Source organism: Mus musculus, chromosome 9, assembly GCF_000001635.26.
Source record: "Mus musculus strain C57BL/6J chromosome 9, GRCm38.p6 C57BL/6J".
NCBI classification, from domain to species: domain Eukaryota; kingdom Metazoa; phylum Chordata; class Mammalia; order Rodentia; family Muridae; genus Mus; species Mus musculus.
Window position 1 is genome coordinate 114,756,158 of NC_000075.6, and position 27,562 is coordinate 114,783,719.

Consider the following 27,562-nt stretch of genomic DNA (forward strand, 5'->3'; position numbering starts at 1 on the left):
ACTGGAAGGGAATTTAAGGCCCAGGATATAAAAATCAGAGCTGGATATGGTGACACAGCTAGGATCCCAGGGAGGGACATGGAGGTTGAAGGATCAGGAGTTCAGAGGTCACTTTTGCCTACAAAGCAAGTTCAAGGGCCGGGCATGGTGGCACATGCCTTTAATCCCAACACTTGGGAGGCAGAGGCAGGTGGATTTCTGAGTTCGAGGCCAGCCTGGTCTACAAAGTGAGTTCCAGGACAGCCAGGGCTACAGAGAGAAACCCTGTCTCGAAAAACAAACAAACAAACAAACAAACAAACAAAAAAGCAAGTTCAAGGCCAACCCAAAACTATGTAAGATGGGAAGCTTGTGTGTGTGTATGTGTGTGTGTGTGTGTGTGTGTGTGTGTGTGTGTGTGTGTGACTGGGGGATGGGATGTCAGCTTAGTAGGGTGGTTGCCTAATATGTATGGAGGAAATTCATCCCCAGCACCACACAAAACTGGGTGTCCTAGCACACACTTCTAATCTTAGTGCTTGGGAGGTAGAGGCAAGAGGATCAGGAGTTCTAGGTCAACCTCAGCTACATAATTTAGTTTGAAGCCAGTCTAGGAGGATGGGCATTTAGCAAGGAGTCCACACTCAAGCTGGCATAGAAAGGCCTAGTGTTAGAGACATCTCATGCAATAAGGAAACCTGCTGCAATTGACATTTTATTAAAAACTATGCACCTCCCCACCCCCACCCCCACCCACAGTGACAAAGGCAGAGATAGGGGCAGGAGACAGGATGGCCACATAGTGTTTCTTCTGGCTCTTCACTTAGAGACGCTTCAAGACCAGATTGACAGGCCAGATAAATTAGGGTCTTCGGCCTCTGTGTGGTCTCGGTCCTGAGGGTATGAAGAAAGGCGTGTCTATGCAGGCAGATCCACAAGTCTCTCTACTGTGCTCAGAGCAGTCCTTGGTACCTGAGTGGTGCTAACAGCCCAGAACGGAGGGATGTCCTCTGCAGCAGACTGTGAAAGGAGGCTGTAGATGCCCAGGAGCCCAGTATCCTGGCAAAGCAGGGAAGGCACAGGCCTTGTCGCCTGAAGAGTCCACAGCCATGGCGAGGGTCCTCCAGAGGCTGTGGCCTCATCAGGCAGATGCATCTTGGGAGAGAAATGGAGAGTTAGGTTATCTTTCTGGGAATAGAACCCACTCAGAAGCCATGGGCTCCAAATTGTGTGTGGGTGTGTGTGTGTGTGTGTGTGTGGTTTTGTTTGATAGGATTGTAAAATGATTGCCTTGACCTGAGGGTCTGCCCACTTCAGCCTCCCACAGTTGAGATCACAAGCATGCACCACAAACCTCGTGTTTTTACAGATTTTAATGAACACAGCATGCATGCATCATTGTGGTGGTGCACACGTGTAAACCTAGAATTTTGAGAAGCTGAGGCAAAAGAACTGCCACAAACTCAAAGGCAGTCTGGGCTACACAGGTAGACACTGGCTAGCCCCCACCCCTCCCCTCAAGAAAATTTAAGGGTAAAAAGCTTCAAGGATGTGTATCAGGGTTAACGATAATTATAATGTGCGAGCATTCAATAGAGAAACATTTAGTAACAAAACACTCAGCAGAGCCAAAACTCTAAAACTGAGTAGGATCCCACCCCTGAAAAATAAGAGAAAGATAACGTCTGACACATTAGACATTGGAGGGAGAAAAAGGCAGGTATGGGTCTGTGTTTTGAGGCATGGTTTCACCTTGTAGCCTGCTATGTAGACCAGGCTAGCCTCAAACTCACGGAGATCCACCTGCCTCTGCTTTGCTTCCCACGTGCTGGGATTAGAGGTGTGTGCCACCATACCCTTCCCTGGTTTTCTTTTCTTTTTTAATTAAAAAAAAAAAGGTTTATTCAATATATGAGCACACTGTCACTGTCTTCAGACACACCAGAAGAGGGCATCAGATCCCATTACAGATGGTTATGAGCCACCATGTGGTTGCCGGGAATTGAACTCAGGACCTCTGGAAGAGCAGTCAGTGCTCTTAACCACTGAGCCATCTCTCCAGACATCCCCCGCCCCGCCCCCCCCACACCCAAAACCCCGGGTTTCTTTATGTAAGCCTATTTGCATGTTTTGTTTTCTTTTCCGGAGAGGAAGTCCTGGGAAGAAGACCCCAGCACAGTTCTGAGTGCTGGACTTGCTGCCAAATGGGTAAACCTCAGGCGCCTGCAGCGGGAAGTCTGCAGCTTCAAACTTACTCCAGCCCTCATCATGAGACCTTGCTTAAGAAAAAAAGCAAAACCACAAAAACTGCCTGCGTTTTTGTAAGAGTTCTGAGTTTTATTATTGTCACAGGAAGCTTATTTCAAGAAATGCTTGTGTGTGTGTGGGTGTGTGTGTGTGTGTACACACACACACACACCCACACACACACCTTCCAGCACGTGGGAGGCAGCGGGGGAAGGAGCAAGAGTCCAAAGTCAGGCTTGGTTATACGCAGAGTATCCCAGGGTATTTCCCTGGGCATTTAGAGATGGGTAGGAGGGCAGACCTTAGGTCCCACCCTTCCTCCTTCTGTCCCCTGCCCTCTTGCTCCACTCCGGCCCATGCTGCTGAGCCAGGGACAAGGCCTCCACCTCACAGGCCCTGCATTCTGATGATCCAAGCTTACCTGAAGACTGGGTTATACAGGTGATCTTGTAGGACAGCCACAAGCTCGCTAGGCAGAGGAAGCTGGCCAGGAACCCAAAGATCTGCAGCGGGAAGAAAAGGGAGCTCACAGCCACAGGGCCATCTCTTTGATTTTCTTCTCTGTTCCAGGAAGGAGGCCGGGGAGCCATGTGACCTAGCCACCTAGTCCCCTAGTTGCAGAGGGGAAGTTGAGAGAGATGCAGCCTCTGGTGGGCATGGTCAGGCCCAGCAGCCAGGTCTCTGGGTCTCTGGCATTGTCCTTATCAATTTAGGTGACTCCAAGGCTTGGGTTTATATTTACAATATAGCTGGGGCCAAGCCACTGGGTCTCGATGATCCAGGACGAATAAGAATGTGAAAGTTGGTACTGTAAATTTTAATTTGGGTCTAAGAATTGTAACATTCAAAAGACTGATTATAAGGTTAGCATTGTTGGGTCTCATTGGTAATGTTCTTCTCTGTCAGCTTTATAGCCATGTAAGAGCCAAGAACTGAGGCCTCGGAGTTCAGCTTTGTCTGTGTGTATTTAAATGGTCACAGTAAAAATAAGTTGAGGCTACGCTCCTCCCTTCCCAGGGTCCATCCAGTGACAGGCTTGAAGAGCGTTGACCTTGACCTGACAGGCTTCTCAGAGACAGGTGAGAGAGAGTAATCTTGCCTCCCGTGTATTGGGAACCATGAGACTGGTGGCCCGGTACCCTCCTTGTGACACAGTCTAGTGTCGGTTGAGTAACTTACATAACCTTCCAGGTTTCTAAGCCTTCGGGAACCTGACTCCTTGAATTTACAACTCCCCCAAGGCAAGGATGTGCCCTGTCCTGACCCGCCCTGCCCGGCCCCTCCAGTTTCACAGCTAAACCAGGAGAGGGACCGGAAGCCACCTCCTCTGCTTAAGACCCCAGCACAACAGGGCCATGTACAGGGCCTGCCCCTGGGCAGTGGGCTTCAGGACTCATGCTCTGCTAGATTGCTAGTATTGGCACTGGATAGGTGTGATCTAGGAGCAGCCAGACTAAGGGTAGATTTCCGGTAAAGTTGGGTAGTCTTTTCAAGCCCAGCTCCTGGTTTATAGGTTCTCGGCTGTCCCCAGCAACCCAAACCCCATAGCCTTTCCTTGGTTCTCCTTATACAGATTGTCTGAGCCACATAATTAGCCGATTAGAACCAGGCCTTGTCTCCCATTGTCTGTTCTGCACCATTAGCACAATACTACAGCCCAGTCCCCAACTGTCTCTACTGCATAATTGAACAGCTTATCATTACATCCGTACAGAATGCTAGTCTGGACCACAGCGCCTTGTTTGTTTGCTAATTGTCACATGGACCCTGTCATGAACAGGGACCTCATTTTTCTGTTATTTTCCTGGCTTCCCTGTGGTGTGATAAATGTTAGCCACTGGGGCTCAGGATCTTGGGCACAGTTTATGTGTGACCTGATTATGAAACCCAATGGGAATCTCTTTGTGTGTGCCCTGAACACAGTGTGTGTTGGGGGCAGAGGGGTGTGTGTGTGTGTGTGTGAAGGGCTCATTCCTGGACCCTCCTCCCATCACTCAGTATTCACTGTTGACAGGCAGGTGCCAACCTGTAGATGTCAGTCACCTGTCTCCTCAGAGGTCGCATGGAGCACGAGGGCCACTGTGGAAGGTGCACTGGGCCAGCATTGTTTACAGGCTTGGCCACACCTCTGCAGCGATGCTGGGTCCCCACACTGTGGCCCTTCAGAGCAGTCAGTCTGTCTGAGGGAAATTCCAGGGGCAAACCCCTGACAGGCCACGGTTTGGAGAATTCTGGTGACATTTGTAAGTGAAACTGACACAGTCCTTGAAACGAATTTTAAAAGTCTTAGCTCAGGGGGTAGAATGCTTGCTTGGCATGCACCACCATGTCCTAGGTTCTATCCCCAGCACCTCACAAACCAGATGTGGTGCTGTGCGCCTGAGATCCTAGCACTGGCGAGCTGCAGTCAGGGGAATCGCAAGTTGGAGGCCAGCCCGAACCACAAGACACCAGGCCTTAAAACAAACACAAAAAAACTTCTGGCCTGCGTGTCTGTAGCAAAACAGTAATGGACTAACGGCCACTCAGATATGAAGTTACTAAAATCATAATCAGAACAGAGAGTCTGTCTGAGGGGAGTTCCAGGGGCATAAATCATAAGTCACAAGACTCTACAGACCTTTTAATAATGTTTCAACGACGTGACCACATATGTACCTGTGTATGCATACTTGGAATGTATGCATGGATACCCACCTGCTAGCTAGCTGTACATGGTTACTGGTGGGACACTGGGATCATTTTTACCTCTGAAAGGGTTACAGGTGCCCTGTCTGGGTCTGAACGCTGTTAAAACTAAAAATGGAGCCTGGGTGAAGCTCAGTTGGTAGAGGGCCTGCCCACCGTGGAATCAGTTCTCCACTGCATTAAACTGAGCACGGATGGAGCACACCTATTGTGCCAGGACGGGGAGGTAGAGGCTGGAGGAACAGAAGTTCAAGGTTATCTTCAGCTACATAAAGAACTTGAGGTCAGCCTAGGCTACATAAAGTTCTGTCTTTTTTTTTTTTTTTTAAAGGAACTTGAGCAGAGCGGTGCATTCCTACAAGCCAAACACTCAAGAGGAGGCAGATGCACGGGGTTTTCTATAAGTGTAAGGCCAGCCTGGGCTATGTAGTACATTCTAGGCCACCCTAGGCTACCCAGTAAGACCCCCAAAGAAAAGAAAAGGACTCATGGTAGACATCACTGGTTGATCTCTAGAAGCAAAAGAGATCCCCATTTCTTCTCTGCAGTGGGAAGCCAGCCATGAGTAGGTACTCAGAGGAGGCACGGGGATGGAGACTCTTTCACCCAGATTTAAGCACTGGCTATAAGGGATACAGGTCCGGACTACCATAGCTGTTTAGGTTTGTCAATAGCCCTTAAGTCTGCTTTCCAGGACTCTCTAACATGAGTAACTGGCTGGATTGAGGTAGGTATGAGTTCTAAGAAGAGAGGCTCCCAAATCAACCCCTTCCCTGGCTTCCCTCAGGAAGACAGGGCCATCTGAAATCCGAACTGGTCGCTAAAAACATCTTACCGCTCCGGCTACCAGGCCACTCTGGTTGTAACTCTTGGAGGCTATCACTATGGAGGCGATGAGGAGAAGCAGCGTGCCGATTAAATAGTGCAGCAGTTCCTGGAGGCCGGGGTGAGAAAAGAGAAGGTGTGGGTGGAGCTTGCACTGTGTGGGTGGAGCTCGCTCTGCTGTCCTGCTGCGCCAGCTTGGTGAGGAGAGGAGAGGCAGAGACAGGGCTCCCTCGGAACACTTGGGCCAGAGGATGACCTATGTGTGTGTCTCACAGGCAAGCAGTGTAGAAAGCTGGGCCAGGAGGAGCCACACCAGAGAACAGGATTCTGGGAAAGCAAATGGAAGGAGACAGAGACAGGCTTCTCGGATGAGCAGAGCTATTCCCTAAGAACTGCCTGGTTCTTAGATCAGTTTGTAGAGTTTTCCCTCTAGTCCTGTGTTTGATCCAGTATAAACCAAAACAGAACGGAACAAACAACAGCAGAATGCCCTGAAAAGCTAAAAGCTGAAACCACCAAGTCTAACACCTTAAAAAAAATAAAAATAAAAGCACTCAACAGATTAATCTTTCAATCTGATGAGGAATCTCTATAAAAACATATACCCAGCCTCATATTCAGGAGGGAAGATACAATGCTTCCCTTCAGTGCTCCCAGAAAAAGCCGTGACACCTGCTCCTGCCACTTCTATCCAACATCCGACCACTCTGTTTGGCTAATTCTGTATAAGGCAAGGCAATCAGATGGAAGGCATGTAGACTAGCCAGGAAGAAGTGAGCCGTTGGTATTTGCGGATGGTATGATTTGGTACATAGTGGATCCTAAGGAATCCACTAGATCTCTGTTATAATCGACAGAGGGCCTTTATGCTCAGGTAGAGATCACAGTACCAAATTAAGTGCATTTGCCAGGTGTGATAGCACACATGATCTCTCTGAGTTCAAGGCCAGCCTGGTTTACACAGTACTGTCTTCGAGACAGAGCCCTTCTGATTTATCTTCTCAGCCTCTGCCAGTGTGTTTCAGCCACTAAGTGTCACCATTCAACTCTCCCAACCGTGCACCCAGTGGCATAGATCATTACCATCCTCACCAGCTCAGTCCTGCAACAACTCTCCACACACAACAGATAAATGCTGAGAGGAGCCCCGGGCCTCTGACCCTGGAAGGGAGCTTGAGAAACCCCGGGGAAGCAGGCAGAGATGTCTGTGGAAGCACCAGAGTCGGTCGGGGGCTAGAGATGTGGAATGGGCAGACAAGAAGAAACAAGTGGCCACGTCCCAATTCCTGCATTCTGATAGTGGGGCCAAGTCTCACTCTTACCGACAGGGGCCAGCTGATGCAGGTGAGCACACGGTAGAAGCGGAAGAGGTGCACCAGGTAAAAGATGAGGATCATTATCAGGTCGCACATGGTGACGACTTCGAAGAAGCTGTGGGCACCATAGTCGATCGGAACGGAGCTTCGTACACAGATGAAGGCAATCAGCAGGGTGACCTGTGGCAGATATGGAGATGTTGGCACATGTCTGCTCGGGCACCCAGGAGGAGGGGGCAAACGGGAAACCAGCTGAGCTGTCCCTGCGATGTGCTGCAACAATCCAGGTTATTCCCACGCTAATTGGCTGGAGGTTTGAAGGTACCTGCAGGGGGCGCCTGGGCTGCATGTTAGCTAAAATAACAGTCGGCTGCTTCCGGCTGCAAAGGGAGTAACTCAGCCACTGTCCTTACCAGCGAGTGCACACTGAGTTATTATTGACTGGCATGTGGCATGATCCAGCTGAAGCACCGAAGAACTCTGCCAGGTGACAAAAGTCATCCTTTGTTTCATATAGGGAAACTGAGGTATGCAGAGTTAATTAGTCCAACTCTCCATCTTATAGGCAGTAACATATTTAAATCAGTGTCCATGCACTATGCATGTGTGTGTGTGTGTGTATGTATGTGCATGTATGTATGTGTGTATACATGTATATGTATGTGTGCATGCATGTGTGTTTATGTATGTATGTATGTGTGTGTACTTGTGTGGAGGCCAGAGGTAGACATTTCATATCCTCTAAGCCAGGATTTCCCACTGAACTTAAAGCTCCTGATTCGAGACTGGCAGGCAGTAAGTCCCAGGGGCTACATGTACATGCCGGCTTTTTTACACGGCTTCCAGGGATCCAAACTCAGGCCCTCCCGCTTGCCTGGCAAGCACTGGACTGAATGAGCCATCTCCTCAGCCCTTGCCCTGCTGTGTGTGCCCTTCTTCAGGAAAAGCCAGCTCTGAGAGAATCTAACTTTCTCAGTAGTCAGTGTGGACCAACTCGCTGGCCCAGGAATAGGCACTTTTAAGGGATTTGGTTTTATTCTTTCTTTTTTCTAGACAGGGTTTCTCTGTGTAGCCCTGGTTGTCTTGGAACTCACTCTGTAGACCAGGCTGGCCTTGAACTCAGAAATCTGCCTGCCTCTGCCTCCCAAGTGCTGGGATTAAAGGCGTGCGCCACCACTGGCCTGGCAAGGGATTTGTTTTTAATTATGTGTGGGCTGGTACTTGAAGAAGCCAAGAGCATCAGATCCCCTGGAGCTGGAGTTGGTGATGACTGTGGGCTGAGAACCAGACTCGAGTTGTCTGATAGAGAGCAATGAGTGCTCTCAACTGCAGAGCCATCTCTCCAGCCCTGGAGCAGGTACGTTTAAAACAGGTCTGGTCTCTGTGGTGGTGCACGCCTTTAATTTTTTTTTTTTTTTTTTGGTTTTTCGAGACAGGGTTTGCCTTTAATCTTTTAACTCTGGAGGCAGACAGATCTCTACGAGTTCAAGGCTGACTGGGTCTACATAGCAAACTCCAAGCCAGCCAGAGCTATATAGTGACATCCTGTCTCATAAATTAATTAATTAACTAATTAATTAATAAAACAATTGCACACACACACACACACACACACACACATGCTTGGCATGTTTTGAAAGTAATGCATGAGTTGTTCTGGGTTTTATGTTTTGACTCTTTGCTTGAAAAGCCGAGCTCTTTCAAAGGACAATGATGGGTACATGTCAGGAGATACCTGCACCCGCCTTAAAATGTCTCTTGGCCAGAGCCACCACTGGGATGGGCTTAGCTGAGCTGAAAACCTTAGCCACAGAAAACCTTGTCCTGAGGGTGACATGACAGCCCTGTGTAGGTAGGGAACCATTGGAACAGCCTGGTAACCCCTCCTCTAAGCCACAGCCCTGGGTGGGTGACAGACCTGAGCCACCGGCTGCCTGGAGGCCAGGCCTATAGAGCTGAGCTCTGCTGCAGGCCAATGACAGCCACTGTGACATTCAGGAGCAGGAGAAAGACATGTCAGCCTCCAGCATCCTCCACACTCCCGTGGATGCTTCCATTGGAGAAGTGGGATTTAGTACCAAATACTCTATACCTTGCACTTCATGACCTTAAATGTGACCTCTCCTTGAGCTAGTGAGGTGGCTCAGTGGGTAAAGGTGACTGCTGCCAAGCCTGACGACCTGAGTTCAGTCCCTTGGACCCACACGGTAGAAAGAGAGAACATCTGGCCTCCACATGCATGCACATGCATGTATAACATGTGCACACAACATACATACTTACATACATACATACATACATACATACAAAGTAAAGAGCCACAAGGAAAGGCTGGTGGTCCTGGGTTTGCTCTAACTGCAGTTCACCTCACTTTTCTGTTTTTCCCTTGAGACGAAGGTCTCATGTAGCCCAGGCTGTCCTGGAACTCACCAAGTAGCCAAGGATGACCTGGAACTCACCAAGTAGCCAAGGATGACCTTGAACTCACCAAGTAGCCAAGGATGACCTTGAACTCACCAAGTAGCCAAGGATGACCTTGAACTGATCCTCCTGCCTTCACTTCCAGTGCTCTGGGATTGCAGGCTGGCACCACCATGCCTGTTTTATGCAGTACTAGGGATTGAACCCAGAACTTGTTGCGTGCCAGCTAAACACTCTAAAGACTGAGCTACATCCCGCTCTGGGATAGTGCAAAGCCATTCTGATTACCCGGCTAAAGGCCGCCCAGATCAGGGGACATCAGCCAGCCCTGATTCATAGGAGCACAGGCTCATGACATGCAGGGCTGTCCCAAGACCCTGTCCAGCCACAGTAAGTACTTACTGGGTGCCATTCGGATTTATACCTATTTGTTACACAGCAGAGCTGACTGATACGTCGATTTTCAGAACTAGCTTAACTTCAAGGCCAGTCTACCCTTGCTTTGAGGATGGGAACAAGAACACATTTATTTGATAGTTACTCATTGTGTATGCATGACGTTCCCAGTTCCAATCTTTTTTTGGGGGGTGGGGTGGGGTTCGAGACAGGGTTTCTCTATGTAGCCCTAGCTGTCCTGGAACTCACTCTGTAGACCAGGCTGGCCTCGAACTCAGAAATCCGCCTGCCTCTCTCTGCCTCCCGAGAGCTGGGATTAAAGGCATGTGCCACCATGCCCGGCTCACCCCCAGTTCCAATCTTTGTCATCCATGACATAAGATTACACTGAAGCTAAGCATGGTGGCCCATGCCCTTAATCTCAGCATAGGCAGAGGCAAAAGGATTGCTTTATGTTCAAGGCCAGTCAGTGCTAAAGAGTGAGCCAAAACTAAAGCCAAACCAACCAACCAACCAAACAAACAAACGAAAACCACGTAGGAGCTGGGGTGTAGTTTGGTTGGCAGAATGCGTGCTAATTCTCACAAGACCCTAGGTTCAATCCTCAACACTTCCTAAAACCAGGCATGGTGGTACAAGCCTAGTTCCAGCCCTGGGAGGTGGAGGGGTGAGATCAAGGTTACTGAGTTCAAGATCAGCCGGAGACTCCATCTCAAAAACATCAACTAATGAGCTGCACTTGCGTGCAGGCCTATGATGGCCGCCTACTCCAGAACCTGTGGAAGAAGTGGGAAAAGAGAACTAACCCCACTTGCTTGTCTACTGACCTCCCAAACGTGAACTGTGGGACACATGCCTATGCACACGCGCGCGCGCGCGCACAGACACACACACACACACACACACACACACTAATGATAACATTTCAAAAACCACACACCAAAAGGCCACACTGGCTTCCATTTTGCCAGGGAGCTTGCTTAGGAAGCATGGTGGACAAATTGCACGCAGTGGAGTGGCTGGTGCTGCGGCAGTATGGTGGGACAATAAATCCTTAGAGAATCTGAGAGGCTAGTCAGTCCCTGTAAGACGCCTGGCATCCAGCCTTGGGCAAGCGCCAGAAGTGTGTGCCCGCTGAGCCCCACAATGAGGTTGCAGGCTGCCTTGATTAAAAACTGAAGCAGCCTGGAGCCGAGCCTGTGCTAGCCTGAGGAGAGGAAATTGTCCGGGATGAAAAGTGACCAAGCAAGCACACAGGAACCGTGACAGGCCAGTGGCCCGGAGAACAGACGGAAAGCCACTATTACTACATGTGTGGTCACCCACCGTGGAGACCAGAAGAGGAGCCTGAAGCTGGGGGCAGGGGCTGGAGGCTCTGACTGCGAAGCCTGAGAACCCGAGTCTGATTGCCAGGTCCCACATAGAATCGTTCCTATAACAGTGTGTGTGTGTGTGTGTGTGTGTGTGTGTGTGTGTGTGTGTGAGAGAGAGAGAGAGAGAGAGAGAGAGACAGAGAGACAGAGAGACAGAGAGACAGAGAGACACACACACACACACACACACCCAGGTGTGGGGAGGGACTCTGCTGTGCACAGTGATGCAGAAAGCTCCTTGGGTACACAAACTCAATTCCATGTGACAGGCCACAACAGCACCTCCCCACCCCCACCCCCTCAGATTCCTCTGAGCTTTTACAACAGTTTCAAATTGAGTCCAGATCCTCCCCCAAACCAAGCACCAATGACATTGACTCAGGCCTCCTCACTTCAATCCAGCAGGCAGCCTTGTTCATCGGAGGGGCAGCTTCTGTCCTCTGCGCCCCTAGCTTATACAGGCCTGCTCAGGAGCAGGAAGCCTATAAGGACCCCTTACAGGAAAGCAAGATGGGTCTGGGATCTGAGTGCTGTGCCCAGGCTCAGTGGAAGGTGGCCCTCTTGGCCCTTGTCTGGGTTCTTCTCACTGGAGAGTTCTGTGCAAACAACGGCCTCCCTTCAGTGAGATCTCTACTCCCTTGGCCTCCACTTTATTAAAAATAACCTGGGAAGGCTGACCCTGGCTAGCCCACATGCTCCCTTCACTGGCCTGCAGGGTCACTCTGAGGCTGCCTGATCGCTGTCAAGGCCTCTGGGGAAAAAGACAAAGAAGGCTTTTCAGTCTCCACAGGCAGCCTTGCCCCTGGCCTGGGAGCGCTGGGAGGAAGTGGGGTGGTCAGTCCTCAGTAACGCTTGCACTCATCCACCTAGAAGTGCACAGCTCAGGTGAACGGGACACAAGCCAGCAGTCCTCAGGGTGACAGCTGGCGGAGAGCTCCGTAAGAGGGCCAGTCGAGGTCGCCATTGACCTTGCTACCAGGAGCAAAGGCTTCCTTCTAACCCCGCCCCCATCCCCTCCACCCCCACAAGGCAGGACCGAGAAACAGGTTAAAAACTAAAAAAAGTTTTTTGTTATTTTTTTTTTAAATCATAGCACAGAAAGGGAAAAGGACTGATTGTTCATATGCAAACTGTTCATATGTTCTCAGAAGGAATGGCGGTATGCTATGGAGCTCCTGTCCCTGACTGCATCTGAGCACATCAGACCTGCAACACAGAAGAAATGGGAACACAGAGCGTCTTGGGAATGCACCATGGCTGGTTTAATAGTTTCAAATGATTTCAATGGACACACCAGAGACACAGACACAAGGGGCAGGCAGCCTAAGTTCCGGTCAGCCGATGCAGAAAAAACAGACGGCAAAAACTTCAATATCCAGCCATGCTAAGTAACAAAGCAAAGAACCCTCCGCGTAAGCTAGGATCTGAGGGACTAACCTAACTTGGTAAGTGTGGTACAACCCACTAACCTAACTTGATAACTGTGCTACAACCCACAGCTACCTGTGCACTCGGTGGTGAGAAACTGTAGGCTTGCACCTCAGAACAGGGGAGGGTATGGGGTGACAAGGAAAAGATGTCCTCTCTCACCGCCCAGAACGGACTGTCTGAAGCTGTAACAAGGTAAGAAACAGGAATGAGGCGGGAAAGATTGAAAAGGCAAGCACAGCGTTCTATTATAAACAACGCGCTCACGTCTGCAGAGAATCCAGTGGAACTCAAAAGGAAGGTTCTGGCCGGGCGTGGTGGCACACACCTTTAATCCCAGCACTTGGGAGGCAGAGGCAGGTGGATTTCTGAGTTCGAGGCCAGCCTGGTCTACAGAGTGAGTTCCAGGACAGCCAGGGCTACACAGAGAAACCCTGTCTCAAAAACAAAAAAGGTTCTGGGATGAATCCAATGAATCCATGAGTTCCTTGATGGTGCAGGTGGTAGAGCTACTCACAAGAGCTACCGTAATTCCTTCCTATATGTGAGCAACAAAATTGAAATTTGCATACTAAAAACAAGGACCACTTTTTTTCTTTTTTTCGAGACAGGGTTTTTCTGTGTAGCCCTGGCTGTCCTGGAACTCACTCTGTAGACCAGGCTGGCCTCGACCACACCTGGCTAAGACCACTTCTAACAGCAGCAACTAGAGAGATGTTTGCTGAAAATATCACTGCATTGTCGGTAAGTGATTCTCCCCAGAACGGATAAAGCCAGTTCATTAGAATCTGAGTCGAGACCCAGCAATCCAGCATATTTTTTTTTTGGTGGGGGGGGGGGTGAGGTGTGTGGTGGAGGTAGATATTGACAAACTGACTCTAAAATTTATACGGGAAGGTAATGTAGGAATAATCTCGGTTCTGCAGATGAACACTATCCAGTTTGAAGGCTGACTGCAAAGCCAATGGTGAGTAAGGGAGTGTGGATTGGGCTGAAGCAGAGACACATGTGTGGTCATGTGAAGAGAAGAGACTCCCCGGGACACAGTCAACGGTGAGAGGCTGGGGAGATGGCTCAGTCAGAGAAGTGCGTGCTACACAGCTGCCAGGACCTGAGATCTGTCCGCAGCATCCGTGCATACCTGTGATCCCAGTGCTGACAGAGGTGGCATCCCAGCCAGTCAGTCTAGCAGAATGAGTGAGATCCAGGCACACTCAAAAAGCCCCTGCCCCAGAAAATAATACGGTGGGGCCACCTGTGATGGTGGCACACCTTTAACCCCAACCCTGGGAGGCAGACACAGACAGATCTCTGTGAGTTTGAGGCCAGCCTGGTCTACATAGTTTCAGGCTACATAGTGAGACCCTGTCTTAAACTAATTGGGTGGAGAGAGATGGGAGGCATTTATATTGACCTCTTCTGTAAGTAATGCTACAACAAAAGGGAACTTAATGACAAAAAGACTGGACAGAGAATGTAGGTCAGTTGGCACAAAGCCCCAGGTCCTTGTTCCGCCATCATTGCCACATAAACCAAGTGGGATGGTACACACCTCTAATTCAAAAAAGTGTCTAGATTGAGGAAGAGACCTGACTACTCTTATTCAGTAACGAGACCACATGTGAGCATGTGGCCCCGGGGCCCCAGAGCAGAAGGACGTTAGTGGGTTGTGGTGAAGCCTGAGTAAGACAAGGCTCTCAAGTAACATTGTCAGTGCTTTGACTTCCTGTGAGTGACAGGACTGTCTGTCACTCACTCTCAACTGGTTCAAAGAGAAGGCTAGCCCTGTGGCCCATCTCTAGAGGCATGCTGGGTCCTGGGGATTAGAACTCCTGTCTCCAGGCAAGTGCCCTTATTCACTGAGTCATCTCCCCAGGCCTGCAGCTCATCTTTTTTTTTTTTTTTTTTTTTATTTATGTTATGAATGTGAGTACACTGTAGCTGTCTTCAGACACACCAGAAGAGGCCATCAGATCCCATTACTGATGGTTGTGAGCCACCATGTAGTTGCTGGGAATTGAACTCAGGACCTCTGGAAACTGCTCTCTGGTGTTCTCTTTCTTCTTGGGTTCTCAGCAGCCATCTCAAGGTGCAGCTTTCTTGGCAAAGGCCATAATGTGTTCCAAGAGGGCTGAGAGATAACAGCCATTCAGAGGGGCTGAGAGGCTGGCCATAGCTGCTGGCAGGCTTATTCTGGGAACAAGGGAAGCCCACCCAGGAGAGCATATTAGATGTATAGTGTTGACGCTGTTCCGAATCTGGCCGTACTGCAAGCCTTTACTGGGCTGCGTGAGTCTCTCGTGGCTTCTCTAACAAATGATCCCTAGTAGATGTCGATTCCCTTGCAGTTCTGGAAGCCAGCAACCAGAAATCTGTATCCCTGGGCAGAAATGAAGATGGAGGAACCTTATTCTCTGTGGACTCCAGCCCAACATTCTCTTCCTCCTTCAGCTCTTGTGACACCATGGCTCCTGGCTATGCTAACACACACACACACACGTACAGGCACACGAACACACACACACACACACTCGCGCACACACACACACACACACACGCGCACACACACACCACACACACACACACACGTACACGCACACGAACACACACACACACGCATGCACACACACACACACACACACCACACACACACGCACACGCACACGAACACACACACACACGCACGCACACACACACGCACACAAGTAGGGTTACTTCCTGAAGCACAGGCAATTTACCAGGGGCTACACCACTGAGGAAAATCTCTCTTGTCCCCCTTTCAGAAATAAAATCTGATGGCTCATTTTCAGCTGAGGTCCTGCAACAAATGAACGGCAAACACCAGGTCTTGCTAATGATGACGAGTCCAGCTATTCCTTCCCACCAAACTCTGCTAAATTATCCCACCCCATCTGAACTAGACGTTTAGAGTGGAAAATTACAGCTAGGCTTGCCTGCTGACGTGCGAGAAGCCACTGCATGTCTCAGAACAGTCGTCACCACAGAGGGTGGCCTTGTGGGACCTCATCAGGACACGTGTGCTGTCTTAATTACCTCCCTAATTTTTAAAATTTATTTTATTCATATGAGTGCTTTCCCTGCATGCACATCTGGGCACCACAGCATACCTGGTGCCTGAGGAGGTAGCAGGCTTCCGTGTGGGTGCTGGGAATTGAACTTGGCTCCTTTGCAAGAACAACAGGTGCTCTTTATCACCAAGACAGCCCTTCAGCCCAGTTCCTTTTTTATTGCTGTGAAGGGACACCCAGGCGAAAGCAACTTATAAAAGAAAGCATTTTGCTGAGGGTGTGCTTGCAGTCTCAGAGGGTGAGCCTATGACCGTCATGGCTGGAAGCATGACAGCAGACAGGCAGGCATGACACTGAAACAGTAGCTGAGACCCTACACAGTGAGACAGCAACCACAAGGCACAGAGTGAGCCAACTGGAATGGTGTGGGCTTCTGAAACCTTAAAAGCCACCCTTAGTGACACACCTCCTCCAACAAGGCCACACCCCCTAATCCTTCCCCAACAGTTCCATCAACTGGGCACTAAGCCTTCAAATAAATGAACCTACACGGGCCATTCTCATTCAGACCACCACATGTGTCTTGCCCAGATTTCTTTTCTCTACTCAAAGTGTCATGTAGTGAACAGGACACCCTGACCAAGAAGTCTTGGAAAAACAGTGTCATCCCTAGGGATGGTGGCACAAGGTACAGAGGGAGCAGGATTGGATTGTCAGCCCCAGGCCAGCTGTGGCAACACAGTAAAGCCTTTCCAATTTTCCAACTGAAACAGCAGGAGGTACGGGGGGACAGTCCCCACTCTGGCAGTCATATCCCGTACTCCTGGACACATTTGTTATGTCCTCAGGTTGTCACAAGGAGTTAAAGATGATGTCATGAAGAGGCTGGAGAGGTGGCTCAGTTGGCACAGTGCTTGCTGCATAAGCCTGTGGGGCAGGGTTTGATCCTCAGCACCTGTGTAAAGAAGCCAGGAGTGGCCGTCCATACTCCCCAGTGTTGGGGAGATGCGGACAGGTTCCTGGGACACACTTGGCAAGTGAACTCCAGGTTCAGACAGAGAACCTGTCTTAAAAGGTGAACAATGGCCGGGCAGGAGTGCCACATGCACTCGGGAGGCAGAGGCAGAAGGATATCTGAGTCTGAGGCCAGCCTGGTCTACAGAGAGAGTTCTAGGACAGCCAGGGCTACACAGAGAAACCCTGTCTCCAGAATAAATAAATAAACAAATAAGTAAAATGTAGACAGTGACTAAGGACACCTGAGGTTCTTATATGCATATGCATACATATGCACCTTGCTGGTACACACACACAGAGATTCAGTTATTGCTATTACTCTAGCATTGTTGAAACAGAAAAAGGCTGTTGAAATAATTTTCTTCCCCATCGATTTTATTTTTCACTCAGTAAATATTGATCCCCATCCTGCTCTTATTTTAAACTGAAGTTGGGAAACACACACACATACACACACACATACACATACACACACACACACACACACACACACACACACACCCCAAAAAGCCAACACAGCTCTTTCAGAGGACAACGGAATGTAACAAATGTAACATGGGAAGTCCTGAGGGCATCTGCAGCTGCAGCTTTGGGTCCAGAGGGACACTAGGGAAGACAGCAGACAAGCCAAGATCACAGACAGGGACATGCAGGGGGGGTGTGTCCAACTTGTAGCCAGTGGGCCACCTGTGCCCCAGGATAGCTATGAACATGGCTTGACACAAACTATCAACTTAAAACATCATTTAGACTGATGGTGTGTGTGTGTGTGTGTGTGTGTGTGTGTGTGTGTGTGTGTGTGTGAGAGAGAGAGAGAGAGAGAGAGACTCAATTGTGCGTTTCTCTGGTGTGAACTTACTGTGTGGCAGCATCTGCCACAGTGTGAAGCCTGGACACACTGGCAGAGCCTCTGTGGGAAAGAGATGGACAGGAGGCGGCTCTAGTGGCTTCCACAGAACACAGCAGGGAATCCACCTCCATACTCAGATGCCTTGGGTCCCTCTATCCTCCAGGGCATCTCTCTCTCTCTCTCTCTCTCTCTCTCTCTCTCTCTCTCTCTCTCTCTCTCTCTCGCAGCTAGGGATGCTGCTATGAGCTCAATTCTCCATACCCTCTGTGCTGCACTCGGCACCCCTCACCTCCGGGATGGCAGGAGGTACTTACAAATGATGCCCCATCCCCCTACCCTAGGCCATCCACCAGTGCCAGGAAGTCCACCTTCACCCAGGATGCACTTACACAAGACTGTGTGTCCCTGGGGTACCCCAAGGCTGTGTCTGTCACGTTGTGCAGGCCTGGGGGAGCCTGCTCACCATACACAAAAGCTGCAGGCTTGGTGAGAAAAAGTGCCTTGGTGGGCCCTGGTCAGGTTCCAGTGCAGGGGCAGAATTCAATAGGTTTTGTTTTTGTTTTTAACATGGGGAAAGTCATAATGATCTCAATGCTTGTTTATCCAAAGAGAAAGGGAAAGAGGAAACCTGAAGAGCCGGGGAGAGAGAGATGGCTCAGTGGTTAAGAACACCCACTGTTCTTCCAGTGGAGTTAGGTTCAGAGCCAAGCATCCACAAGCTCACAGCTGCCCGTAGCCTGTAACTCCAGTTTCAGGGGATCTGAGGTCCTGTGGTGGTGCACTTAACTCATGCAGGCACTCACACGTACACAAACATAAAAAACAAAAACAGAAACAAATCTAAAAAGACTCACACAGGCAGGGGCTGGGGAAGACCGCTCTGGTTGGGGTTGGTAAGTAAGGCAAAGACTGCCCACAGAGTCTTATGCTTGTAACCTCGAATTCTGGAGGTGGAGGAAGGAGGGTCAAAAGGTCAAGGTTATATTTAAGTACATAGCAAGCTTGAGGCTTGACACAAGAAACCCAGTCTCAAAAAAAAAAAAAAAAAAAAAAAAAAAGCTTAGATTCTGGATTCCGACTTGGCCCAAATCCAAGTGTCTCAGTCAAGGCTTCCAGGCCATGGATGGATGATGATGCTCCTGGCCTTGCTACTCATCCGTAAACAAGGGCATGGGATATAACCTCCTGAGGCAGTGAGAGTTTAGCAAGGATACAGGAGAAAGCACCCAGCTCACCAGCCCATCTTCAATTAACGGCCGCATTTCTACAGTGAAGTGGTGAAAAGCTTTCGTTTGTTTTGCTTCTTCCTAAGCAAGATGGGAGTTCCAGCTAGCTGTTCAGGAAGGTGGGAATGAAAGCCCTGAGGTCCTGCTGCAGGTTCTCATCTCCCCTGCTTCCTGTCTTCCCATCCATCTCCGTGATAAGAAAGGACTTCTCCCGAGTCTCATGGCTGTCCTTTCAGAGCCCCAGAAAACACTTACCCTCAGGTCTCAGCCTTGCTAACTGCCAGCATGAGCTGGGGACCTGCTGTCTGGTGGAGGCTGGGCCTCAGCAGCTACAGATACCCCACAAGGAGTGGAGTAAGTTGAGCAGGCATGATCTGTCACTTCTGGGAGTCCCTCAGGCTCCCAGCTGGGTCCAAGCTCTGTAGAGCCCAGAATGCCTTTGCTGGCCTGTGAGAGATGCAGGGACTGCAGCCAGCCAGTGAGCAGCCAGGCTGGTGACAGGGCAAAGCGGCTGCTGGCAGGTCAGATGGGGCAGCCAGGGTGGAGGTTGGCCAGAGGCACAGGCGGTAGGCAGATGGCAGGGAGGAAACAGATGCATTGGGCCAGGCAGGAAACCAGGGCAGGGAGAGACAGAGAGAGAGAGGCCTTCTCTACCAACCAGAATCTGAAGGACTACTCTGTTCCCGGGTGCCGCTCCCAGCAAAGCAAGAGGGAGCAGGACGTCTCTGGGACCCACTAGATTATTTAAAAACAAAACAAAAATCTGTGGGCATGTTGGCACCTAAGTGGCCCAACCACTGGCACCATAGGGGACCCCACACCTTTTCCCCTATTCAGCCCTGTGGCCTGGTGCACCCTCCTTTTCTAGGAGGTGTTATTTCACCTCTGGTTGTGGTTCCCAGCACAGCATCAGCTAGCTCTTCCAGGGGACATGACATCTCCTACTTGTGGGGCTCTCTGCCTTCTAGAACTTTCCACAGTCATCGTCAACATTAATTAAATACAGAAGCATTTCAAAGCATGACCGACTAGCCAGTCGCTGTTCCTTTTCCAGAATGCCAGGCACCAAATTCATGATTAAAATTATGGCTACTATTCTACTTGGCACCTTGAAATCTGTGGACAAGCCATTAATGTGTAGACACTGAAAAATCTCCAGGCCTGAAATACAGATCAGGTTCGGATGTGTGTGTGCATGTGCACATGTGAGTTCATGTGGATACACAGATACACACACACACACACAAAATAAATATTATTTTTAAAGTCTAGTTAAGTCAGGGCATGGTGGTGTTGCTTTTAATCCCAGCACTCAGGAGGCGGGGGCAGGGCAGGCGGATCTCTGTTGAGTTTGAGGCCAGTCTAGAAAATTGTTCACCACCACCCAGCTCCGAAGGGCACAAAGTTCTTGGTTTTTCTCTCTGCAGAAGGGAGGTGGCATGTATCCTGATGAACTACTGGCACATTTGTCCATCAAGATTTCTCTACAGGGAAGGGCACTAAGGCCCTGTGTTCCACAAACAGGCCTGGAAGCCAGTGAACTTGAAGGGGAGACAGGGGAGGCTGTAACATGAATCATGGTGCCTCCATGCCTGGCTGCAAACCACACTGCAGCTGGGCCTGCTGGGGCATCCTGTGATCTCAGCACTCTGACCGTAGAAGCAAGAGGATCATGAGTTCAAGGCCATCCTCAACTATATCATGAGTTTGAGGCTAATCTAGGTCTAGATGCTTAAGAGGCTGCCTTGAAGGAGCAGAGATCAAGGGGCGGGAGTTGGTAGAGAACTTGCCCCTCACACCATCACGGACTTGATTTAAACCTCCATCGATCATGTAAAAAGCCAGGCACCGTGACAAGCACACGTAACCCCAGCACTGGGGCGGTGGGCCAGCCCTCTAGTTTAATCTGCAAGCTATCGGTCCCAGTGTGGGACCCTGGCTCAGAAAACAAGGACAGGTTCCTAATGACACTAGAGGCTGACTTCTGGTCTCCATACACACACACACACACACACACACACACACACACACTCTCCTGCACACATAAACACCCGGGAACAAACATACTCAGAAAAACGGTCCACAGAGATTTAAAAGCCACACAGCAAGATACGTTCAGTAAGCCAGAAAGAAGCCAGCACCTTCTAGTTTTGGTGTAAAACACCAAAACTATATGTATCTTCTACAAAATCCCAAGAAGTTTCTCTTACTGCTAATGTTAGAGGAAAGAGAATGGGAGAGTACTTTCTTCTTTGTGCTTTGGATGGTATGCACAGTGAAAAAAATCACTTTTATTAGGAAGAATAAAACACACACAACAGACAGATGTGGTTGCTGGGAACTGAACTGGAGACCTCGGGAGGAGCAGCCAGTGCTCTTAACTACCAAGCCATCTCTACAGCCTTGTTATCAATTTTTAAAATTTGCTTTAGCCTTCAGCAGAAAGCTTCCTGTCCTCAGGTCAGGAGCGGGTTAGGAGGGGGCAGAACCTCGGCAATGCGTTTCTTTGCTGCCTTTTGGTCTCTGTATTTCTGGTGGTGGAAGATGAGGTCTCACACTTGGATGAGGTCTGAGTAGACCTTTAACTATTATAACAAAAGATTCGAGGGGTGTTACCCTATATTTATTGATTTTGCTTTTTTTTCAGACAGTCTCATTATGTAGCCTTGGCTGGCCTGGTGCTTGCTCTGTAGACCAGGCTGGCCTTGAACTCTGAGATCCACAAGTTGGAAGCACTGAAGTTCAAGGTATGCAAACCCCAGGCCTCCCTCCTTCAGGCAGGGTCTGCTTTAGTCCAGTCTGGTCTTGGACTCTGTGTAGTCATGCATGACCTTGAACCTCTGATCCTCCTGCCTCCACCTCCTGAGTAGCTAGGATTCCAGGTCTGGACACCACTCACTCCTAGTTCACAGAACCACAAAGCTAACCATTTGTTCCCTTTCAGCTCTGGCTGGCCCCATGGAGGACACCCAGTTGATACCAGAAGACTGGCCCATCAGCCTGCACTCTGTGAGGCTCGGCAGGCTGTGGGTGTCCCTGAAATATAGCCCTGCTTCCCATACCTGGAGGCTGTCCAAAGTGTTCTTTGCCCCCCCCCCCACCAACTGCCTCTGTAAGACTTTTTTTTTTAATGGCTGAGTCTTAACTCCCATCTCAAGTGTGAAGTCCAGCGGCTCTTAGTATCCTCTCAACGGCTGTCTAACCACCAACCACAACTTTTAACCGTTTCAGTCATCACCCCAAACCTCACACCCACCAACAGTCACTTCCAACTTCCTTCCGCCAGTGCCCCGACGCAGCCCTGAGCAGTCGCTGATTTTCCTCTGTGTCTATGAATTTGCCTATTTTCAATAATACTTCATCTGACTAGAATCATAGAACATGATCTTTTGATGAGTGGCTTTCCCCTCCCTCTTAGCACAGTGTTTCCAAAGCTCACATACAGTACCATAACTCAGTATCCTTCCCCATTTTTTTCTGTATAATAACTCATCAAATGTAGCACTTTTTGTTTCTGTTATTAATTCATGCAACGTTTGGTAGGTTGTCTGTGGTTTCTAGTTTCTGGCTATTGTGAACAATGAAAATGAATATATCTGTGTACATAATATTTTCCCTTCTCCTGGGCTAGCAGAAGTACTGGTCTTATAGCTCCCATTTTATGTGCGTGTGCGTGTGTATGTGTGTTGTATGTATATGTGTGTGTGTATGTATATGTGTGTACTGTGTGTGTGTATGTATATGTATGGTGTGTGTATATGTGTGTGTTGTATGAGTATGTGTGTGGTGTGTGTGTGTATGTATGTATAGTGTGTGTATATGTGTGTGTGTGGGGGGGCACAGACTCAGGTCTCCATGCTGTGTGTGACATAACTCCTAAGCTAGTGCAGGCTGTCCCTACAATGGCTGCATCATTTCCCTGCTTCCATCTTCAGCAAGCATCCCAGAGTTCCAGCCTCTTTACTCCTTTTGCCCCCAAGCCACTTGTCATCTGTCCCTTCGATTATCATCACTGTCTTGTGTGTGACCTCGCCTCACCAAGGTTAAGATTTCTCTGGATCATTAGCAAGTTCAGACTCTGCCAGAATTGTGTGTTCTGGGGATGCAAGGAGCGGATACCGGTGAAAACCGGACTTGGGCTGCTGCCACTGGCAGTGTGGCTTTAGGCGCTCATACTGCCTTAAGGCGGTTTCCTTACTAGTCAAAGACATAGCTCTCTCCATCCCTTAAAAACATTTAGTGAAATGATGCAGTCAAGGTGTAGAGTATGCAGTTCCCTGTGCATTGTTAAGAGCAGTACATGGCTTAAAAAAAAAAAAGGAGAGGCAGTACAGGCCTTCAATCTCAGCATTCAGGAGGCAGAGGCAGGCAGACCTCTTAGTTCAAGGCCAGCCTGGTCTACAGAGGTGTTTCAGAACAGTCAGAGAGAGAAACCCTGTTTGGATAAAAAACCAAACAAATGAACAAAAAGACACCTCAAAGTCAAGACCAGCGACCAAGGCACTGACTACTGAGGAAGACGGAGCGTGAGGACCCAGCTGCAGGAATTCGGCCTGGAGGAGAGGCGCGCCAAGGTTCCCATGTAGCCCAGGCTGGCCTAGAATTAAGTAGATGAGAATAACTGTGAACCCGAGTCTCCTACCTCTACCACCTGCGTTCTGAGATTAAAGGCAGGATCCACCACCATACCCAATATATAGGTTGCACAACTGGGCACGGGGCTCTTCTGATCCAGCACTCTACCAATGGAGCTACAGCCCCGGCTTTGGCCTTGGCCGTCCTTAGTTTTTAAATTATGTACGTATATCTGTGTGTGAGTGGGTGCATGTGAATGCAGGTGCCAGAGGGAGTCAAAGGCATCAAATCTCCCTGGAGTTATAGAGCCACCTGAAGTGGGTGCTGGGAATTGAACTCGGGACCTCTGGAATGGCAGTACAGAGTCTTAACCACTGAGCCATCTTCCCAACCCCAGCCTTTCTGGTTCTTAAGGTAATATGTTGAAAATTCTCTTGGTCAGAACAAGCTAAAAACACTTCACAGAACCAGAGGTCTGTATGTCACTGAGCCACGGGCAAATTGGGATTGTGACCCCCCCGAAGGGCGCTCACAGCGCATCTGCTTCTGTTTACCCTCAACAGATAAGCAGAGGATTCTGACAGTGGAGATCCCAGTCAGAGTTGCGGGGCAGAGCAGGAGCCAGCCAGGGCCAAGCAGGCAGCCTCACTCCCAGGACTTGGTCATCTTTCTACGGGGTTTTAACTGGAGCATGCAGAGAGGCGGCGGGCCCATGACGTCATGGTTAAAATCCACACTCACTGATTTTGGACAAGCTCTGTATCACTGTCATCCAAAGCACACAGTAAGTATCCCTGCTCCTCAGTCTCACGGACCAGCATTCTCATCGCCATTAATTTTGTGCACCCAAGTCACGGCCCAGCAAGGGCATTCCCTTCCCATCGGCTTCCCTTATGGATCAAGGCAGAGGCCTGATCCAAATCTCTGCCGCGGCCCTCGTCTTCGCATGGGCGTAAGACTGTAAAGTCTCTTTGACTCCAACCATCCTTTAATGATCAAAGAGGTGGCCTCTCGGGCTTTTATTTGGCTGATCAAAGCCCTTAGCCTGGGTCCCACACACCATCCACTCAAATCCAAGACTGCTTAGCACCAGACCTTTTTAGTTCCGTATTAAAACTGCCTGTGTCCCAATCTTGGTCCATTTAGGCACCCTTCTCAGGAGAGGCGGAACGTCTTCCTCCCACCTTTCTACACTCTAGGCATCCAAAATAACGGTTATGGAAGGCACAAAGCTCTGGCCCTGTACCAGCCCCGGGGGGGGGGGGTCGGGGAGGGGGGAGGCTGCTCCAGCTTCGCTGGCAGGTCCCAGCTTCCGGGTCTGTGACCTTGCACTGGGGTCCCTACATCTCTCCGCAGCTTTCTACAAACCACCACTCCCCTCTCCACCCATGATAAGTAGGGAATTCAAACGGCCCAGCCCAGTTTCAAAACACACCACACAAACAGAAAAGGTATTGTAGACGAGACATTTGCACAGAGGTTGAAAAACAAAAACGGGAGGGAAAAAAGAAGGGTGGGTAGAGAGCGAACAGGATCAGGCCTGGTAAACTTCTGGTCGGGCCAGAAGCTTTTGTGCAGCTCTGGTCACAGTAACAGCCGGCTGCTCGCCTTGCCCTGCCTGGCTCCAAGCGAGCACCAGAAGCCCCCTAGCCACAAGCCTGCCTAGTTAACCTAGTTAACTAGTTCTGCCTTCTGAGGCGCCTCGGAAGGCTGACAGGGCGCAGGGGACCTGGCGATGGTCTGAAAGGCGGCGCTTCTCCCGATCCCCAGCAGAGATTCGAAAGTCAAGCCGAGCCCTCTTGTCGCCGAGCTCTACCCTCTCGGGCGGGAGCCCGTGCGCGGCCTGGAGATGGCAGGGGATAGCAGGAGACTCTCCCTCCCCCAGCCCGGGTGCGAGACGTGCGGCCTGGAGAAGAGGAAGGAAGACGAGGAGGAACTCGCACCCCGGGTTTCGGTGGGGAAGTGAGCTGGGCCCGGTAGGGAGGCAGCTGGAGAAGTGAGGGGGCCAGGGATCCTGTCGGCTGTTCCCGGAACTTTCTAGGGGGACACTGGGGCATCAAAGGGGCGCGCGGTGCTCCCAAGGTCCGGGCCAGGTGCAGCCCCGTGTACGGGTCCCCAGGTTCCACTCCACTCTTCTTACCATCTGCGCCACTTTGAACAGGGCGCCGTGGGTGAGCGGGTACACCCGGTCCAGCAGTCCCTCCGAGGGCTGGCCTGGCCCCAGCGCGCCGCCGCTGCTGCACGTGGTCCGGACGAGCCCCGATCCATGAGACATCGCGCGACCCAGCCCGGGCTGGCCGCCTCCGAGGCCCGGGGACCTCTGGCCGGTGAAGCTGGGACGGGACGGGGCGGAGCCTCAGGGGCGGGGCGCACGGCTCCCTCTTCCCAGCTGCGGCCGGACCCGGAGAGGACTCGGGAGCAGATGCCCCGCAAGCCCCTGCCCTCTAGACACGCGGAAGTTGGACTGGCGTGGGCAGGAAACCGGACGCCTGGGGCCCTGGCCTCTCCCAGGAGCGCACCGCCCAGGTCACAGCTGGTGATGAGCCTCCAGGGATTTTTTGTGTGGGTGCGGCTGCTACTAGGTACTGACACGAGTAGGGGGAAATGCCCTGAGCATACCGTGCTGCGCTGTTCATTTCTGCTTCTGTGTGTGTGCACGGGGCACGCACCTGTGCCACCATCACCTACAGCAATAAAAACAGGTCCATCGCCTCAGGACCTTCCTCCCCCACCCTCCCACCATTCTGCTTTCTTTCTTATTATTTTTTTTTGTTGTTGTTATTTTTGCCTTTTTTTCTTTCTTTCTAAAAACATACTCTCTCTTGCCAGAGTTGGGTAGCACTTATTTTTAATTCCAGCACTAGGAAGGCAGAGGCAGGAGGATCTCTGTGAGTTCGAGGTCAACCTAGTCTACATAGTGAGCCCCAGGACAGCCAGGACTACACAGAGAGATCCTGCCTCAAAAACAAACAAAACAAACAAACAAGCCAGGCTCTCAGTGTGTACCACTGGCTAACCTGGAACTCCTGTATAAACCCAGCTAGCCTCAAACTCGCAGGTATTCTCCTTGCCTCTGCTTCCCGGGTGCTGGAATGATACCATACCCAACCGAGGTGACTCTAGGCACTGTCAAAGTCGACAGTTAAAGCTAATCAGGACACCACTCTCAGCATCGCAGTACATCTTTTTAAGTATGTATGTGTGTGTGTGTGTGTGTGTGTGTGTGTGTGTGTGTATACAGAGGCCAGTGGAGGATGTCTAGTGTCCTGCTCTGTCACTCTGTCTACCTTACTCTTCGGTGAAGAGAGATTCGTCTATCTCAGGACATAGAAAATGTCTGATAAAAGCAGCCTAAGAAAAGAGGAGAGATTCTTTTGTCTCATGATGGAATGTTTACTTTTCTTTTCCTGGTCTGTTATTGGACCTGGGGTGAATAGAAGTTTGTTTGTCTCAGTGTTAGAAGTCAAACAACACCAGGTTAGTCCTAATTTATGCTCCCTGCCCACACGCAGGGTTTCTCTGTATATTACTGGCTGTCCTGGAACTCACTCTGGAATCCAGGCTGGCCTCAAACTCAGAGATCTGTCTGCCTCTGCCTCCCCAGTACTGGGGTTAAAAGCGTGTGCCACTACTGCCTAAGACTTTTTTTTTTAAATAGATTCTTTGATTTTTTTTTTAACTTAGTGAATTTATTTTATGTGTATGGGTGTTCTGCCCACATCTAGCTCTGTGCGCCATGTGTGTGCCGGGTGCCTGCAGAAGCCAGAAGAAATTACAAAGCTGGAGTTACAGTTTTAAGTTGCCATGTGCAGGCTGGGAATTGAACTTGGGTTCTCTGGAAGAGCAGCTGGTGCTCTTAATCATTCAATGAGTCATCTCTCCAGTCCAAGGAAGACTTTTTTGTTTTGATAGTCAACAAGATTGAAGCCTCATCAAAAGTTAAAATGGCCAGAGATCAGACTATACATTTTGCTAATATGCTCAGCCAAAATGGTTACCCCTTATAACGCCAAAAACCCCACAGTCTCCTCTTCTCTCATGTATTCTAAGTACCTACCTTTGCATAGGTCCCAGCTTACAGCATCAACCGTATCAGATGTATCAAACCTTCCCTGCCCATGACAGTGTCCTGCTTACAGGTCACTTTTTGTGTACTTGCCTTTGAGACACGGTCTCACTAAGTATCCCTGGC

At 50.0% G+C, this 27,562-nt stretch overlaps 1 protein-coding gene and 1 long non-coding RNA gene across 4 annotated transcripts; one reads left to right on the forward strand and one right to left on the reverse strand.

Annotated features, from left to right (window-relative positions):
- Positions 1-678: 678 nt before the first annotated feature.
- On the reverse strand, positions 679-25,836 carry Cmtm7 (CKLF-like MARVEL transmembrane domain containing 7). Of its 2 annotated transcripts, NM_133978.2 has the most exons (5): positions 25,511-25,836; positions 7,062-7,235; positions 5,750-5,848; positions 2,648-2,729; positions 679-1,134 (listed from the first exon to the last, which is right to left on the reverse strand). In NM_133978.2, exons 1-5 carry the CDS (start codon positions 25,643-25,645, stop codon positions 1,121-1,123), a joined length of 504 nt encoding a protein of 167 aa, NP_598739.1. In that variant the 5' UTR covers positions 25,646-25,836; the 3' UTR covers positions 679-1,120. The 2 variants fall into 2 exon arrangements, with proteins under 2 accessions (NP_598739.1, NP_001239408.1); NM_001252479.1 differs by lacking the exon at positions 5,750-5,848.
- Gm9888 lies at positions 11,417-25,515 on the forward strand. Of its 2 annotated transcripts, none has more exons than XR_003948087.1 (3): positions 11,417-12,690; positions 23,934-24,154; positions 25,141-25,515. It is a non-coding gene; the product is annotated as a predicted gene 9888 (long non-coding RNA). The 2 variants fall into 2 exon arrangements; XR_003948086.1 differs by lacking the exon at positions 11,417-12,690 and adding an exon at positions 21,185-21,542.
- Positions 25,837-27,562: the final 1,726 nt, after the last annotated feature.

Bases quoted from the DNA above. Each gene is read 5' to 3' on its own strand.
- Cmtm7 (NM_133978.2), bottom strand. From the start codon at position 25,645: ATGTCTCATGGATCGGGGCTCGTCCGGACCACGTGCAGCAGCGGCGGC. The intron at 7,236-25,510 runs GTAAGAAGAGTG...TATCTGCCACAG, and splicing joins TGTTCAAAGTGGCGCAGATG to GTCACCCTGCTGATTGCCTT. The intron at 2,730-5,749 runs GTAAGATGTTTT...TTCCCGCTGCAG, and splicing joins GTGGCCTGGTAGCCGGAGCG to ATCTTTGGGTTCCTGGCCAG.